This window comes from Halichoerus grypus, chromosome 7 (assembly GCF_964656455.1).
Source record: "Halichoerus grypus chromosome 7, mHalGry1.hap1.1, whole genome shotgun sequence".
Classification (NCBI taxonomy): Eukaryota; Metazoa; Chordata; class Mammalia; order Carnivora; family Phocidae; genus Halichoerus; species Halichoerus grypus.
The window spans coordinates 154566525-154581247 of record NC_135718.1 but is presented as its reverse complement, the minus strand read 5'-3'; the positions used below and the strand labels follow the sequence as shown (position 1 = coordinate 154581247).

Genomic DNA, 14723 nt, shown 5'->3' with positions numbered 1-14723 from the left:
ATGAAATTTGAATCTAAAACAGATGAATTTGGCTATTGATTATCTTTTGTAAATAGTGATGTTCCTATAATTACTTTAAGTCTGTGTATTTGTGGCTCACCATTGAAGGCACAATAATCCTAGATAAATAGTATCCTGCTATTTTCCTTGTCCCCCACCTGACAGATTTCTAGAACCTATGGCATTCAAATAATTGTTGATAATGAATTTAATATTTGCCTTAGCATAATACCGTGAAAATAATTAGCATGCTGTAGAAAAAACAAAATCATGATCTCTTCCTGAGCCAAATAGAAGTGATATTTGGACTTAGATGCATTATTGTTCTTCATTCTCATGGATTTTCAGAAAATGTAGTTTTGTGGCTGTAACTTCAAGCCAAACCTCTAATCTTGGGTTGCTTTATAGCCATTGAAAGAATTCAGGATCAACTGCAAGCATGGTTTTTGGCATAATTGGTTCTCTTGACTCACTCCCGCTGAATTCCTGTCAGCCTCCGAGATGGTTCCTTCCCACTGAAATAGCAAACTGGTCTGTGCAGGTGATTTTTAGCTTCAGAGCCAGAGGATCGCACTCCTTCTGTGTCCTTTATTTCAAGAGATTAAATGAGACACCAGTAAGGGAGCTAATTCTAGACATGGATAGCCTTGTCATCAAAACTGTTAAATTGGGGTGGGGGTACTTAAATTTGGAAATGGGATGCACCAGAAGAAATCACGTGTAATGGTGCTTAGACCACTGGCATCTGCAGTGCGGCTTCTAGCTTCTGCACTGTAACCATCTCCAGTTGCTTTCAGACTGGCCTGACCACCAGGGCTTTGGAGGGTATTACTCATACATTCTTTCCATTTACATGAAGGCCAACTCCCTCCCCATTGTTTGTGTATTTTAGCACTGTCATATTGCCTAATATGGCATTTCTCTTTTAATATCTGTATCATGTTTTCGGAAGGTTTCACTTTCCATTAAGTTTGAGCTTGCCTGTCAAGTCCTTCTCCAATCCAGTTGTGTGGTTAGGATTTCTTTAAAAATTCCAACACTGTCGGGGCGCCTGGCTGGCTCAGTCGGTTGAGACTCTCCGACTCTTGGTTTCGGCTCAGGTCATGATCTCAGGCTCGTGGGATCGAGCCCCAGTTCGGGCTCCGTGCTTAGCAGGGAGTCCGCTTGGGTTTCCCCCCCTCCCACCTCCAGTCCCCCGCTTGTGCTTTTGCGCTCTGTCAAATAAATCGTTAAAAAAGAAAATACCAACACTATTTTAATCCTTATCTACTTGTGAATAGTACTTGTTAGGTATTTGTTCTCATTAAAAGACATCATTAAATCCTTTATCTGCAAATTACTGTCACACGTATCAGTGCTTCCCAGATTTTTCCACCAAAGTATTCCTGGTGACAAAAAGGGATTGAACCTTGTGTGTCAGTTCTCTGGCGTCCAGTGCGGCCCCTGGGCTGTGGGGCCCCCGGTCACACCTGCTTCTGAGCTGCCATGAATGTGTTTCTAGAGAAAAGTCCAGATACTTAGAAGAATGAGCTAAAAATAGATTTAAAAGAATTAACATTTATTCAGTACTTACTATGTATCAGATACTTAGTTCAACATTTTACATTCTTTTAAGACGGTAATCCTAAGTGGTTTACTAGCTATGTGACAAGATGGCTATCGATTATTTGTAGATTTCAGTTTACTGATGTAATATATCTCGGCTTCATTAACAGAAATCATCAGAAGGTGCCTATTGTGTTACTGGGTGTTTTAGCTGAATTCTGTGGATAGATTTTCCAGTTCAGTACCAGCCCAGCCTCTCCTGAGTGCGCAGTTGGGCGCTCTGGTCGCCGTATTAGGCTCAGTGCCCCACGCCCCACCCCACCCTCCTTCCTTATTTTGTCAGGTGAGGACATTCAACGAAGCTTGCTTGATGGTGAGGAAGCCAGCCCTAGAGCTTCTGCGTTACCTGAAAAACACCAATTTTGCTCACCCAGCCGTGCGGTATGTTCTCTGTATCCTTTGCTGTCTGCCGGAGCCGTCCTGACCAATGAGGGGAAAGAGGAGGGGGGAAGGGGCCCTTTGCTGATAGGCCAGGTGACCCTTTTGGTGATGTTTTCTTTAACCACAGGTGCTTTAGATGGGGAGACGGGGACAGGAAAAACCCTCAGTCTTTGCCATGTTATTCATTTCTGTGCAAAACAGGACTGGCTGATTCTGCACATTCCAGATGGTAAGAAGGCCCTCTCCTCACTGTTGCGGCCCGGGCATCGGGCTATGGCCCGGGAACAGCTGGGCGGAGCTCGCCCATCCTGACTTCACAGTAGTCACAGGCCGGTTGCGTGTGACGTCAGCAAGCGCAACAAGAGAACTGCAGTGGAAACCTTCCGAGAGCCTTTTGATACTAAGAATGAAGTATCTGGGGGGCGCCCGGGGGGCTCCGGCGGTTGAGCGGCCGACTCTCGGTTTTGGCTCTGGTCCTGATCTCAGGGTCGTGGGGTCAGACCCGTGTTGGGCCCCGCACTCAGCCAGGGCTCTGCGTGAGATGCGCTCTCTGTCCCTCCCTCCCACACTTGCCCCTGCGTGTGTGCTCACGTGCTCGCGCTCTCAAATAAACCTTTAAAAAGAAAAGAAGCGTTTTGGCCCAGCAGTCCTCACTTGGATGAAACCCCCCGAGCTTGAACTCCCACCTTAGAGGGTAGCACAGGCTTTACTCCCGTCAGTCAGCAGTTTTGAGTCCCTAGGGTGCCTTTGACGTGGCGCTGTTGATCAGCGTTCTAGACTCGTCAGCGTGGATCTGACACACTTAAAGCCTTATACTGCGCATGTAGCCCTCCCCGTTGTGTTCAGCATCATGGGCGTCCACCTTTTCTGACTCTCTTTAAAAACTGCCAGGAAGGATGGGCGCCTGGGTGGCTCAGTTGGTTAAGCGACTGCCTTCGGCTCAGGTCATGATCCTGGAGTCCCGGGATTGAGTCCCGCATCGGGCTCCCTGCTCAGCGGCGAGCCTGCTTCTCCCTCTGACCTTTTCCCCTCTCATGCTGTTTCTCTCTCTCTCGCTCTCTAATACATAAATAAATAAAATCTTTAAAAAAAAAAAAAACTGCCAGGAAGGGACGCCTGGGTGGCTCAGTCGTTAAGCGTCTGCCTTCGGCTCAGGTCATGGTCCCAGTGTCCTGGGATCGAGCCCTGCATCGGGCTCCCTGCTCCTCGGGAGGCCTGCTTCTCCCTCTCCCACTCCCCCTGCTTGTGTTCCCTCTCTAGCTGTCTCTCTCTCTGTCAAATAAATAAATAAAATCTTTAAAAAAAAAAAAAAATACATAATTGACTCTTGAACGATTTAAACTGTGCCTGTCCTCTTCCATGCAGAGGTCTTTCAGTGAACAGTGCGCCATAAATGTATTTTCTCATCCTTATGATCTTCGGAGTCATATCGTCTTTCCTCTAGCTTGCTCTGCTGTAAGAATACAGTGTGGTGTACATAGAGCTCATCGACTCTGCTATCAGTAAGGCTTCTGGTCAGCAATAGGCTATTAGGAGCTCAGTTTGGGGGGGACAAAAGTCATACGCAGATTTCCAAGTGCAGGGTCGGGGTCCCTCGCCCCTTGTTGCTCAGGAGTCAGTTTGTGGGAAGCGAACGTTGGGGTCGGAGTCCCTCGTCCCTTGTCGCTCAGGAGTCAGTTGTCTGTGGGAAGCGATCGTCGGGGTCGGGGTCCCTCGCCCCTTGTCGCTCAGGAGTCATTTGTCTGTGGGAAGCGAACGTCGGGGTCGGGGTCCCTCGCCCCTTGTCGCTCAGGAGTCAGTTGTCTGTGGGAAGTGAACGTCGGGGTCGGCGTCCCTCTCCCCTTGTCGCTCAGGAGTCAGTTGTCTGTGGGAAGCGATCGTCGGGGTCGGGGTCCCTCGCCCCTTGTCGCTCAGGAGTCAGTTGTCTGTGGGAAGCGATCGTCGGGGTCGGGGTCCCTCGCCCCTTGTCGCTCAGGAGTCAGTTGTCTGTGGGAAGCGATCGTCGGGGTCGGGGTCCCTCGCCCCTTGTCGCTCAGGAGTCAGTTGTCTGTGGGAAGCGATCGTCGGGGTCGGGGTCCCTCGCCCCTTGTCGCTCAGGAGTCAGTTGTCTGTGGGAAGCGATCGTCGGGGTCGGGGTCCCTCGCCCCTTGTCGCTCAGGAGTCAGTTGTCTGTGGGAAGCGATCGTCGGGGTCGGGGTCCCTCGCCCCTTGTCGCTCAGGAGTCAGTTGTCTGTGGGAAGTGAACGTCGGGGTCGGGGTCCCTCGCCCCTTGTCGCTCAGGAGTCAGTGTGTGGGAAGCGAACACATAACATAAAGAGGCCCAGAGTGTTCTGAGTTGAATACCGTCAGTTCCCGCCTGGTTTCCTTCCTGGTTTGTTTTTTTTAGCTCACCTTTGGGTGAAGAACTGCCGGGGTCTCCTGCAGTCGGCCTACAACAAGCTGCGCTTCGACCAGCCTGTGGAGGCTTCGAGCTGGCTGAAGGACTTCAAGACCGCGAATGAGCGTTTCTTGAGTCAGGTGACTAGACTCCCAGAAGTCTGATGCTGGACGGTCCTTAAATAGACTTCATCTTTGTGCCTCGAGCACGGTGGACTGTGGAAAGCTAGTATCGTAGCTGGGATCGCTAGGCCGTTGTGTGCTTCTCTCCTCTGTCTTACGCACAGTGCGGCACGACCTGGAACTCGCTCCTCTGTGTGAACTAAAGCCGCGAAGGAAGCCGTCCCCAAAGCAGTGAGGGGCTTCCCAGCAGCCAAGTCCAGGCCACGTGGATCCACTGACTTGCCCCAAGCTACAGCCTCAAATCCCCTAAAGCACATTTCCAGCCATAGAATTTTCTCCAGATAAGGTCTTCCATGCAATCAGAAATGTAAGGGTAAAGTTCTTTGCTCTGGTGATTCTTGGATACAGTCTCCAGGCCAGGAGTTTTCAACTCTGGATATAAATCAGAGTCACCTGGGAGCTTAAACCTGTGGATGCCCAGGCCTCATCCCGGACCTTTCTAGTCAGAATGCGTCACTGGTTTTGTTCTTACGCCGTAGGCAGGAAAGGGCTAGAAAGCATTCACTTCTCTACTGGAGTCTCTCACGTGGCTTGAAAAACAGATTAAAACTGACTCCTAACAACCTTATCCTCCTACCTTCTCAGCTAGGGATGGGTTCATCTTTAGTCTAAACAGCCTTTCTCTGGTTTTTATTTTTGTTTTTAGATAAAAGTTCAGGAGAAGTACGTCTGGAATAAGCGAGAAAGCACTGAGAAAGGCCGTCCTCTGGGAGAAGTGGTTGAACAGGTATAAAGAAGACACGGGATGGGTACCGTGTCGTTCCAGAGGAGGCGTCCCCTGGGCCCGCAAGCCCCTGCCTCTCTTCCCTGCAGGGCCTGACGCGGGTGAAGAATGCCACGGATGCCGTTGGGATCGTTCTCAAAGAGCTCAAGAGTCAGAGCGGTTCGGGGGCATTCCGCCTCCTGGTGGCGGTGGACGGCGTCAATGCTCTCTGGGGAAGGACCACGCTGAGGAGAGAAGATAAGAGCCCGGTAGGAAGCTGACCTGGTGCCGCCGTGCGTGTGGGCCGGGACGTGGCCTCGGAGCCCGTGCAGATTTTCTTGCCTTAGGAGCGTGTGAATGAAGATGTAGCATAAAAATGGCACCTGGGGGAGAGGGGGGTGTGGGGCCCCCCGTCCACTGAAAACTCAAGGCGGGTATTTGGAAAAGAACCCCCGCAGCAGAAGCTGTGTGTTGTCCGTTTTCCTTGCCGCTCTATCTTCAGAAGGAGGCTAGGTGACTGGTTTCTGCAGTGTGGGGGCTGGAGCACCTGGCCTCGGGCCCGAGAGAGCCGCGCTGTCGGGAGGGGGTGTGCTCTCCCTCAGTGACTGGTTTTCATCCGAAACAGGCCGGGGGGGGGGGCGGTGGGGGCCGCGGCTGGCAGCCCTCCCCTCTCAGAGGCTGCTCGAGTTGTTGCCAGTCGTTTGTGCCAGGGGAGCGTCCAGGCGCAGCTCGGCCTGACCTCTGTCCCTCCCCGGCGCTGGCGGCGCGCAGATGGCCCCCGAGGAGCTGGCGCTCGTGCACGGCCTGAGGAAGATGGTGAGAAACGACTGGGTGAGTGTGCGGGACGCCCACTACTCGTCAGTCTCAGAGTTTAGGGACAGAAGGTTCTTCATTTAAAGTCTCTGTATTTAGGGGCGCCTGGGGGGCTCAGTCGTTAAGCGTCTGCCTTCGGCTCAGGTCATGATCCCAGGGTCCTGGGATCGAGCCCCACATCGGGCTCCCTGCTCCGCGGGAAGCCTGCTTCTCCCTCTCCTACTCCCCCTGCTTGTGTTCCCTCTCGCTGTGTCTCTCTCTCTGTCAAATAAATCTTTAAAAATAAATAAAGTCTTATGTATTTGGTTTCTGATCTTCCCACTGGATTGGGAAGTAGCCATTGTATTTAAGTATTGGCACAATTTTACTTGGCAGTTCAGAGTGTTTTTGTATCTTATCAACTTTGGAAAAGATTTTTATCAATGTGAGATCATGTAGCAGTTTGTGGTCAGAGCCGAATCCAGGACTAATAACCTATTTAGTTGCCATCTACCTGGACTGAAAATCTACAGATGACTAAAATGCATTTTTCTATGTTTCCCGCCTTTTTCTCATTTGGCCTTTTGTCCTCTCTTTCAGCACGGAGGTGCCATTGTGTTGACGCTGAGCCAGACTGGGTCCCTCTTTAAACCGCGGAAGGCCTATCTGCCCCAGGAGCTGCTGGGAAAGGTCCGATCATCAGAAAATCTGGTTCCCCTTAGATGGTCATTCTGTCTGAAGAGGTTTTTTTGTTACTTGTTTTTTTTTAAGACATAATTATAGACTTGGAGAAAAATCGTATTCCTGTATGACTTCATCCAGATTCCTAAAGTGTTAACGCTTTTCTATATTGGTTTTATTCTTTTCCATCTACTTTTTTCCCTGAATTATGTGACAATTACCTGAGACATGCTGCCTGCTTCTAAATAATGTGTATTTCCTAAAATCGAAGACATTCTAAATACATAACCACAGCAGAATTATCAAAATCAGGGAGCTGGCATCGATAGAATTCTGGGAACTTATCTTGAGAACGGGCTGTGATCTTTCCAGGTCTCCTAGTGTCCTTCACAGAAACAGTCCTGGATCACACGTCCCACTTGATTGTCCTGGTTCTTCGGTCCCTTCACTCTGGGACAGCACCTCAGTCTTTGTCTCTTACAACCTTTTCTTGAAGAGTACCTGCCAGTCGTGGGTGGTTTTGTGGGTTGTCCGGTGACTTCGCCGGTTGGTGTCTCTCCTAGCAGCCGCCACAGTGAAGTCTGAACACTTGGTTCAGGTGCCGTCCATGTGCTGTGTCCTCGGTAAAGTCACTGTGGAGGCTCACGCTGAGGCTGCGTAACTATCCTGTTACTCCTCACATGCCCCTTACTGGTCGGAGCGTCCATCTGTGATTCTTCCCTAAACCCGGCTGTGATACTTGCAGGATGGTATTTTCCAGCTCCCTCATTTCTTCTGCGTGTATGTCGGTTGGCATTGTTACATGTGAGAACGTTCCTTCCCCTTACAGTTACTTGTTTCATTGTGGACACGCAGACTCCTCTTTCATGAGTTCTAAACCTTTACTATCGATCTCTGTTTTGGTGCTGAAATTATTCCAGATTTGGCCAGCAGACGCCCCTTCGAACTGGCTTCTGTGTCCTCTTCACACGCCCCCATCATTCTTGAGCCCCTGCTCTCTAGTTGGCAAGGAATACAGATGTTCCCCACTCATCTTGTACTTTCCATGCCCCAGGCCTAGAATCAGCCACTCCGCAGGCAGCCCTGGTTCACTGTGGAGGAGAGTGGTATGTGGATACCAGGTCCCGGGGCGGGGAGGGGCCCTGGCCGGCTCAGTCGGTGGAGCGTGCGACTCTTGATCTCAAGGTCATGAGGTCAAACTCCACCTTGGGTGTGGAGCCTACTTTTATTTTATCTACTTATTTATTTGAAGATTTTATTTATTTAATTGACAGAGCATGCACAAGCGTTGCGGGGGGCGGGCATCAGGCAGAGGGAGAAGCAGACTCCCTGCTGAGCAGGGAGCCCAGTGGGGGACGTGATCCCAGGACCCTGGGATCATGACCTGAGCCGAAGGCAGATACTTAACCAACTGAGCCACCCAGGCGTCCCTGGAGCTCACTTTTAAACAAAATGTTTAAAATATGCTCCCTTCTTCCAGAGGTGGAACCGAATTCCCCACCTCTTGAGCATGGGCTGGATTTTAGATTCCAGGACCCGAGTGCTCGGTGTGCTCACTGCTGCTGGGGTGTCACTTCCCGTAGGCCCCCAGCGCAGGCTGAGAACAGATGCAGTATTCACGCCTGCATGTACGCACGTCCATGTGCTCTGTGCACGTGTCTGCACATCCACACCCACGCACATCTCTGCGTTTCCCAATTCCTGTGAAAAACCCGTGAGTGCAGACTGATCCCGGCCAGCAGTGCGGCCTCACCTCGCCCCCCTTCCCGTGTGCGGGAGCCTTCTCTCCAGCGGGACGAACGCCGTCGGAGCCCACAGGGCGAGTCGGTCCCCAGCCGCTAGCCCCAGGCTCGTGCAAACGACGCTGCAGACGAGAGCTCAGTATTTGCGTGGCGCGGTTTTTGTCTTTCTTGGCAGCGTCTTCCGTCCAGGTGCTCTGTTCAGAAGTGAACTCAGGTCCCTTGTCCCTTCAGTATTGTGTTTGAAAATTGAAATACGGTTTGGTGGATTCTTTTGTTTCATTGTATGTTCCATTTAATGGGTCTTTATGGCCACCCTTGTTCATTTTGTTTCTGTTTTTGAGTTTATGAACCGTCAAAGTGGTTGTTGACTGTTGAAGTCAGAACTGTGAAAATCAGAATCGCAACTGTGTCCACACACAGACAGGTGGCGCCCCCAGCGGGCATTACGTGTCGCACAAGGACAGCCCGGTGTGGCGCGCGTGCACGGCAGGCTGGCCAGAGCGCGAGGAGCAGCGGGGAAGGAAAGTGTTTAATAAGTCAGGCCACTCTGTCTGCTGACTCGTCACTTAACGAATCTTCTTCCTTCTCCAGGAAGGATTTGATGCCTTGGACCCCTTTATTCCCATCCTGGTCTCCAACTACAGCCCAGAGGAGTTTGAAAGCTGTGTTCAGTATTATCTGGAGAACAGCTGGCTTCAACATGAGAAAGGTCGGTCATAGAACTTTCCGTCCGGGCTTTGTGTTGCTCACCGAGTCAGAGCCTGATCTCCTGCGGCAGCAGCCTGCCCTGTCTCTCTTTCTCCCTTTGTCTTGACTTCTCTCTGGCCGATGAGGCGGTAGGAAAGGTGGGGGGGCGGGGGGTGGTTACAAGACAGCGCATCTCTTCCCAAATTCTCACGTCGGATGAGATACTCGTGCTGGAAGCCCAGCCCCGTGCACGTGAGAGGCCAGCCCCTCGCTCGGCTGTCCCGGTCCGCAGACACGAGCGCCTCGGGCCGTGCGCTGCCGCCTTGCCCCCCGCCCCCGGCGCGGGCGAGCGGAGGAGAGGCCAAGGTGGTTCTGTCGCTGGGTGAGAGCGAGCTAGCTGCCGTGGGAGGGGGTGGTTCGAAGACCAGAGGGAGGAGTAGAAAGCAGCCTCAGCACGTGGTGGGCCGGGAGGCCCAGTGCAGAGATTTCGGAGGGGGTTGGCATTTGACAAAGTCCGAGAGTCCAGAAGATGTTCTTGGAACAGAGCGAGAGACAGATGCTAGATTACAGAGGAAGAGAGACAGAAAAAGGAATGGTTTGCTGGGAGAACGGGTCTAGAAGCGCGGTCTCTCGGCAGTGGTCGTGACATTCCAGTGCCACGTGGAGCACGCAGCCTCTGAGCACAGAAGTTTCTGGGCAGCACAGTGCTGCAGACAGGGCTGCGAGCTGTGTGCGTCTCCCCCGCTTTAGCTCAGACACAAGAAGGGAAAAAGGAGCTGCTGTTCCTGAGTAACGCGAACCCCGGGCAGCTGGAGCGGCTCTGCGCCTACCTTTAAGCCGCGGTCACGGCCCGCCTGGAAGACGGGACATTGCCTGTCCTGGACCCAGTCAGACGGGATGTGGCCAGGATGAGTCAGCTGCCAGCCTTCGGTGAAGACTGACGGTAGTGGCCTGAGATGTCCTCTTGTTCGTGAAACTAGTTTATTAGGTGGGGTTTTCATGTTTTAAGTAATTATGGATCTTTCCCTTAAATAAATTATCTTTCTTAAAGTGTTGTGTTAGATTTATAAAATGGAAAGAGCCTTCGATTGGCCAAATTGAATTTCTCCAGCATCCAGACCCCAAGCTTGCGAGGGGTCTGAAGAGACCAGATTCTGCAGAAATTTCCACTAGTTCTATTTCCAGACTTGATTCAGGTCAGGAGATCGAATTTGCCCCTTAAGTTCTCCCTCCCACGCGGGTCCGCTGGCTCCCACGGTCGCCTCTGCAGGGGCCCCAGTATTACGGACGGATGGAGGGAGCCCCTGCTTCATGCACGTGTGCATGCCAGCTTGGGGAGATTTGAGAAAATAGTGACTCCAATCAATTTCCATGGCGTTGAATTCCCTGTCCTACCCCCATTGTAGCGCTCGAGGCCGAGTCTGCGCCCCAGCTGCCACTTACCAGCCGTCTGGGGGCCCCGCAGGCCCCGTCCTGCCCTGTGTCACCTGATCGAACTTTTGGGCCGTTTGTGAGCACTGCATCACAGTGTGTGTAAAGTGCCTCACACATGGGCGGTACTCCTTCAGTGGTCGGCCACTACCGTCTTGGACTTGATTTTATAGCGCTTTATCTGAAAACTGGCCACGAGGGAGACGGTCTGTGGACGTGCATTGGCGTTTTCGCTGCAGAGGGAGCTTCCCCCATGCTCAAAACGCCCCAAGGCTCCCTCTCAGAACCCGACCTTCGCCCCGACCCAGTCCTCAGTCAGGTCAGCTGGCCTGGGGTCCAGATCCCCACCCTACAGCGCCTGCTCCATCAGCCCCCAGCTTCGGGAGGCTGGAGGCCTGTTCCAAACCCTGACATGCCACCACCATGGACGGTCAGGTCTTCAGCTCTATCTTCACAAGAGTCAAAGCCCGTTGTCCTCTCCATCCTCGTGGACTGCTGTCACACCCGTCACCTCCTGTTTGAGCTCCTACACACGTTTGCCAGTCTGCTCTCTACCCACACCCCTGCCTCCCCCTCTCAGCCCCCTACACAGGGCCACTGACCTGAGCTGTCCTGCAGCTGGATCGTTGGGCGGCTTCCATACACCTTTATTCCTACTGTTTAGCCATGTTCAAACCATAAAGAACCATGTATCATGGAAATCAGCTTCCTTTCTCGCCTCCTTTTCTAGAAGCAACTTCTGTTACCGAATTCTGGAGATAAAAGTGCACACATAAATTGGGTTTCTTTTAAACACTAGAGCGTGCTCTTCGGTACTTTGGTGTTTCCACGTAGCTTGGAAATTTTCCCTGTCAGGAGTCTGTCTTGTAAGTTGAGTGCCCTCGCACTCATTTCATTTGAAAAGGGAAGGAATGAAGTGGTGCCCACGACCTCTGGGAAGGGCCGCATCCGCTCTACACTCGGACGCCGGGCCCGTGTCTGAGTGGGCACCTGAGCTCCACTGCAGAGGCCAGGACAGTGGCTTCCATCTCCGGGCGGCGAAAGTCAGGATCAGTAGGCCTCATTTTCGCTAATGAATGTGGAACAGGAAGTTGTAGGGCTAGACCGCCAGAGATGTACAAAGATCCCGCTGATGAATTAGCATCATTACTTCTGTAATTCACTAAATGTCATCTGTAATCTACTCTGTCCAGTCCTCTTTCTTAAGATCCTTCTACAGACCTGACCCTCACACCCTGAGTGCTACTGTCTCCCTGCTGCACCTGCCCCACAGCCGGTCTCTTGGGGCTTCTCTTACTCAACTGCATGGAATCCAGATTGGAAAGTAAAAAACCCAGGGTGCCTGGTGGTTCATTCGGTCAAGCGTCTGCCTTCGGCTCAGGTCATGATCTCAGGGTCCTGGGATCGAGCCCCGCATCGGGCTCCCTGCTCTGCGGGGAGTCTGCTTCTCCCCTCCCTCTGCCCTTCCCCTGCTTGTGCTCTGTCTCTGTCAAAGAAATAAATAAAACCTTAAAAAAAGAAAGTACAAAGTCCAACTGTCATTATTTTCAGATGACATAATTCTGTATAGAGAAAACCTTAAGTCTCAAAAGATCTCCCACAACTAAAAATAAGTTTGGCAAGGTCACAACAATTCAAGATGAATATACAAAAGGCAACCGTATTTCTAACAATGAGATACGCAAAATGGAAATTAGGAAAGTAATTCTATTCAAAATAGCAGGAATATAAAGTACTTAGCAGTTTTAGCAGAAGAAATGCAAAATTATACACCAAAAACTATAAAACATTACTGAGGGAAATTAAAGAGGATCTAAATACATGGAAGAGAATCTGTGCTCATCAGTAGTGTTAAGACGTGAATCCTCCGCAGACGGATCTAATAGGTACAGTGCAGTCAGCACCAGACTCCCAGCCAACTCTCCGCAGACGGATCTAACAGGCACAGTGCGGTCGGCACCAGACTCCCAGCCGACAATCCTCCGCAGACGGATCTAATAGGCACAGTGCGGTCGGCACCAGACTCCCAGCCAACTCTCCGCAGACGGATCTAACAGGCACAGTGCGGTCAGCACCAGACTCCCAGCCGACAATCCTCCGCAGACGGATCTAACAGGCACAGTGCGGTCGGCACCAGACTCCCGGCCGACTCTCCGCAGACGGATCTAACAGGCACAGTGCGGTCGGCACCAGACTCCGGCCGACTCTCCGCAGACGGATCTAACAGGCACAGTGCGGTCGGCACCAGACTCCCGGCCGACTCTCCGCAGACGGATCTAACAGGCACAGTGCGGTCAGCACCAGACTCCCGGCCGACTCTCCGCAGACGGATCTAACAGGCACAGTGCGGTCGGCACCAGACTCCCGGCCGACTCTCCGCAGACGGATCTAACAGGCACAGTGCGGTCGGCACCAGACTCCCGGCCGACTCTCCGCAGACGGATCTAACAGGCACAGTGCGGTCGGCACCAGACTCCCGGCCGACTCTCCGCAGACGGATCTAACAGGCACAGTGCGGTCGGCACCAGACTCCGGCCGACTCTCCGCAGACGGATCTAACAGGCACAGTGCGGTCGGCACCAGACTCCCGGCCGACTCTCCGCAGACGGATCTAACAGGCACAGTGCGGTCGGCACCAGACTCCCGGCCGACTCTCCGCAGACGGATCTAACAGGCACAGTGCGGTCAGCACCAGACTCCCGGCCGACTCTCCGCAGACGGATCTAACAGGCACAGTGCGGTCAGCACCAGACTCCGGCCGACAACCCTCCGCAGACGGATCTAACAGGCACAGTGCGGTCAGCACCAGACTCCGGCCGACAACCCTCCGCAGACGGATCTAATAGGCACAGTGCGGTCGGCACCAGACTCCGGCCGACAACCCTCCGCAGACGGATCTAACAGGCACAGTGCGGTCAGCACCAGACTCCCGGCCGACTCTCCGCAGACGGATCTAATAGGCACAGTGCGGTCGGCACCAGACTCCGGCCGACAACCCTCCGCAGACGGATCTAATAGGCACAGTGCGGTCGGCACCAGACTCCGGCCGACAACCCTCCGCAGACGGATCTAACAGGCACAGTGCGGTCGGCACCAGACTCCCAGCCGACAATCCTCTGCAGACGGATCTAACAGGCACAGTGCGGTCAGCACCAGACTCCCGGCCGACTCTCCGCAGACGGATCTAATAGGCACAGTGCGGTCGGCACCAGACTCCGGCCGACAACCCTCCGCAGACGGATCTAATAGGCACAGTGCGGTCGGCACCAGACTCCCAGCCGACAATCCTCCGCAGACGGATCTAACAGGCACAGTGCGGTCGGCACCAGACTCCCGGCCGACTCTCCGCAGACGGATCTAACAGGCACAGTGCGGTCAGCACCAGACTCCGGCCGACAACCCTCCGCAGACGGATCTAACAGGCACAGTGCGGTCAGCACCAGACTCCGGCCGACAACCCTCCGCAGACGGATCTAATAGGCACAGTGCGGTCGGCACCAGACTCCGGCCGACAACCCTCCGCAGACGGATCTAACAGGCACAGTGCGGTCAGCACCAGACTCCCGGCCGACTCTCCGCAGACGGATCTAATAGGCACAGTGCGGTCGGCACCAGACTCCGGCCGACAACCCTCCGCAGACGGATCTAATAGGCACAGTGCGGTCGGCACCAGACTCCCAGCCGACAATCCTCCGCAGACGGATCTAACAGGCACAGTGCGGTCGGCACCAGACTCCCGGCCGACTCTCCGCAGACGGATCTAACAGGCACAGTGCGGTCAGCACCAGACTCCGGCCGACAACCCTCCGCAGACGGATCTAACAGGCACAGTGCGGTCAGCACCAGACTCCGGCCGACAACCCTCCGCAGACGGATCTAATAGGCACAGTGCGGTCGGCACCAGACTCCGGCCGACAACCCTCCGCAGACGGATCTAATAGGCACAGTGCGGTCGGCACCAGACTCCGGCCGACAACCCTCCGCAGACGGATCTAACAGGCACAGTGCGGTCGGCACCAGACTCCCAGCCGACAATCCTCCGCAGACGGATCTAACAGGCACAGTGCGGTCAGCACCAGACTCCCGGCCGACTCTCCGCAGACGGATCTAATAGGCACAGTGCGGTCGGCACCAGACTCCGG

The 14723-nt window shown here is 53.4% G+C and overlaps 1 protein-coding gene across 6 annotated transcripts in view; it reads left to right on the top strand.

The window, feature by feature from the left end:
- Positions 1 to 10200, top strand: part of DAP3 (death associated protein 3) — a 33529-nt gene extending 23329 nt beyond the window's left edge. For 3 of the 6 annotated variants that reach the window (XM_036067508.2, XM_036067504.2, XM_078078571.1), the window contains 9 exons: positions 1889 to 1997; positions 2114 to 2215; positions 4373 to 4503; positions 5192 to 5272; positions 5359 to 5517; positions 6020 to 6079; positions 6641 to 6730; positions 9055 to 9172; positions 9901 to 10200. In XM_036067508.2, the coding sequence (XP_035923401.1) occupies positions 1889 to 1997; positions 2114 to 2215; positions 4373 to 4503; positions 5192 to 5272; positions 5359 to 5517; positions 6020 to 6079; positions 6641 to 6730; positions 9055 to 9172; positions 9901 to 9986 (936 nt within the window). In that variant the 3' untranslated portion in view covers positions 9987 to 10200. The remainder of the gene's footprint in view (positions 1 to 1888; positions 1998 to 2113; positions 2216 to 4372; positions 4504 to 5191; positions 5273 to 5358; positions 5518 to 6019; positions 6080 to 6640; positions 6731 to 9054; positions 9173 to 9900) is intronic. The other 3 variants (XM_036067509.2, XM_036067505.2, XM_036067507.2) reach the window with 2 other exon arrangements.
- The last annotated feature ends 4523 nt before the right edge of the window (positions 10201 to 14723 follow it).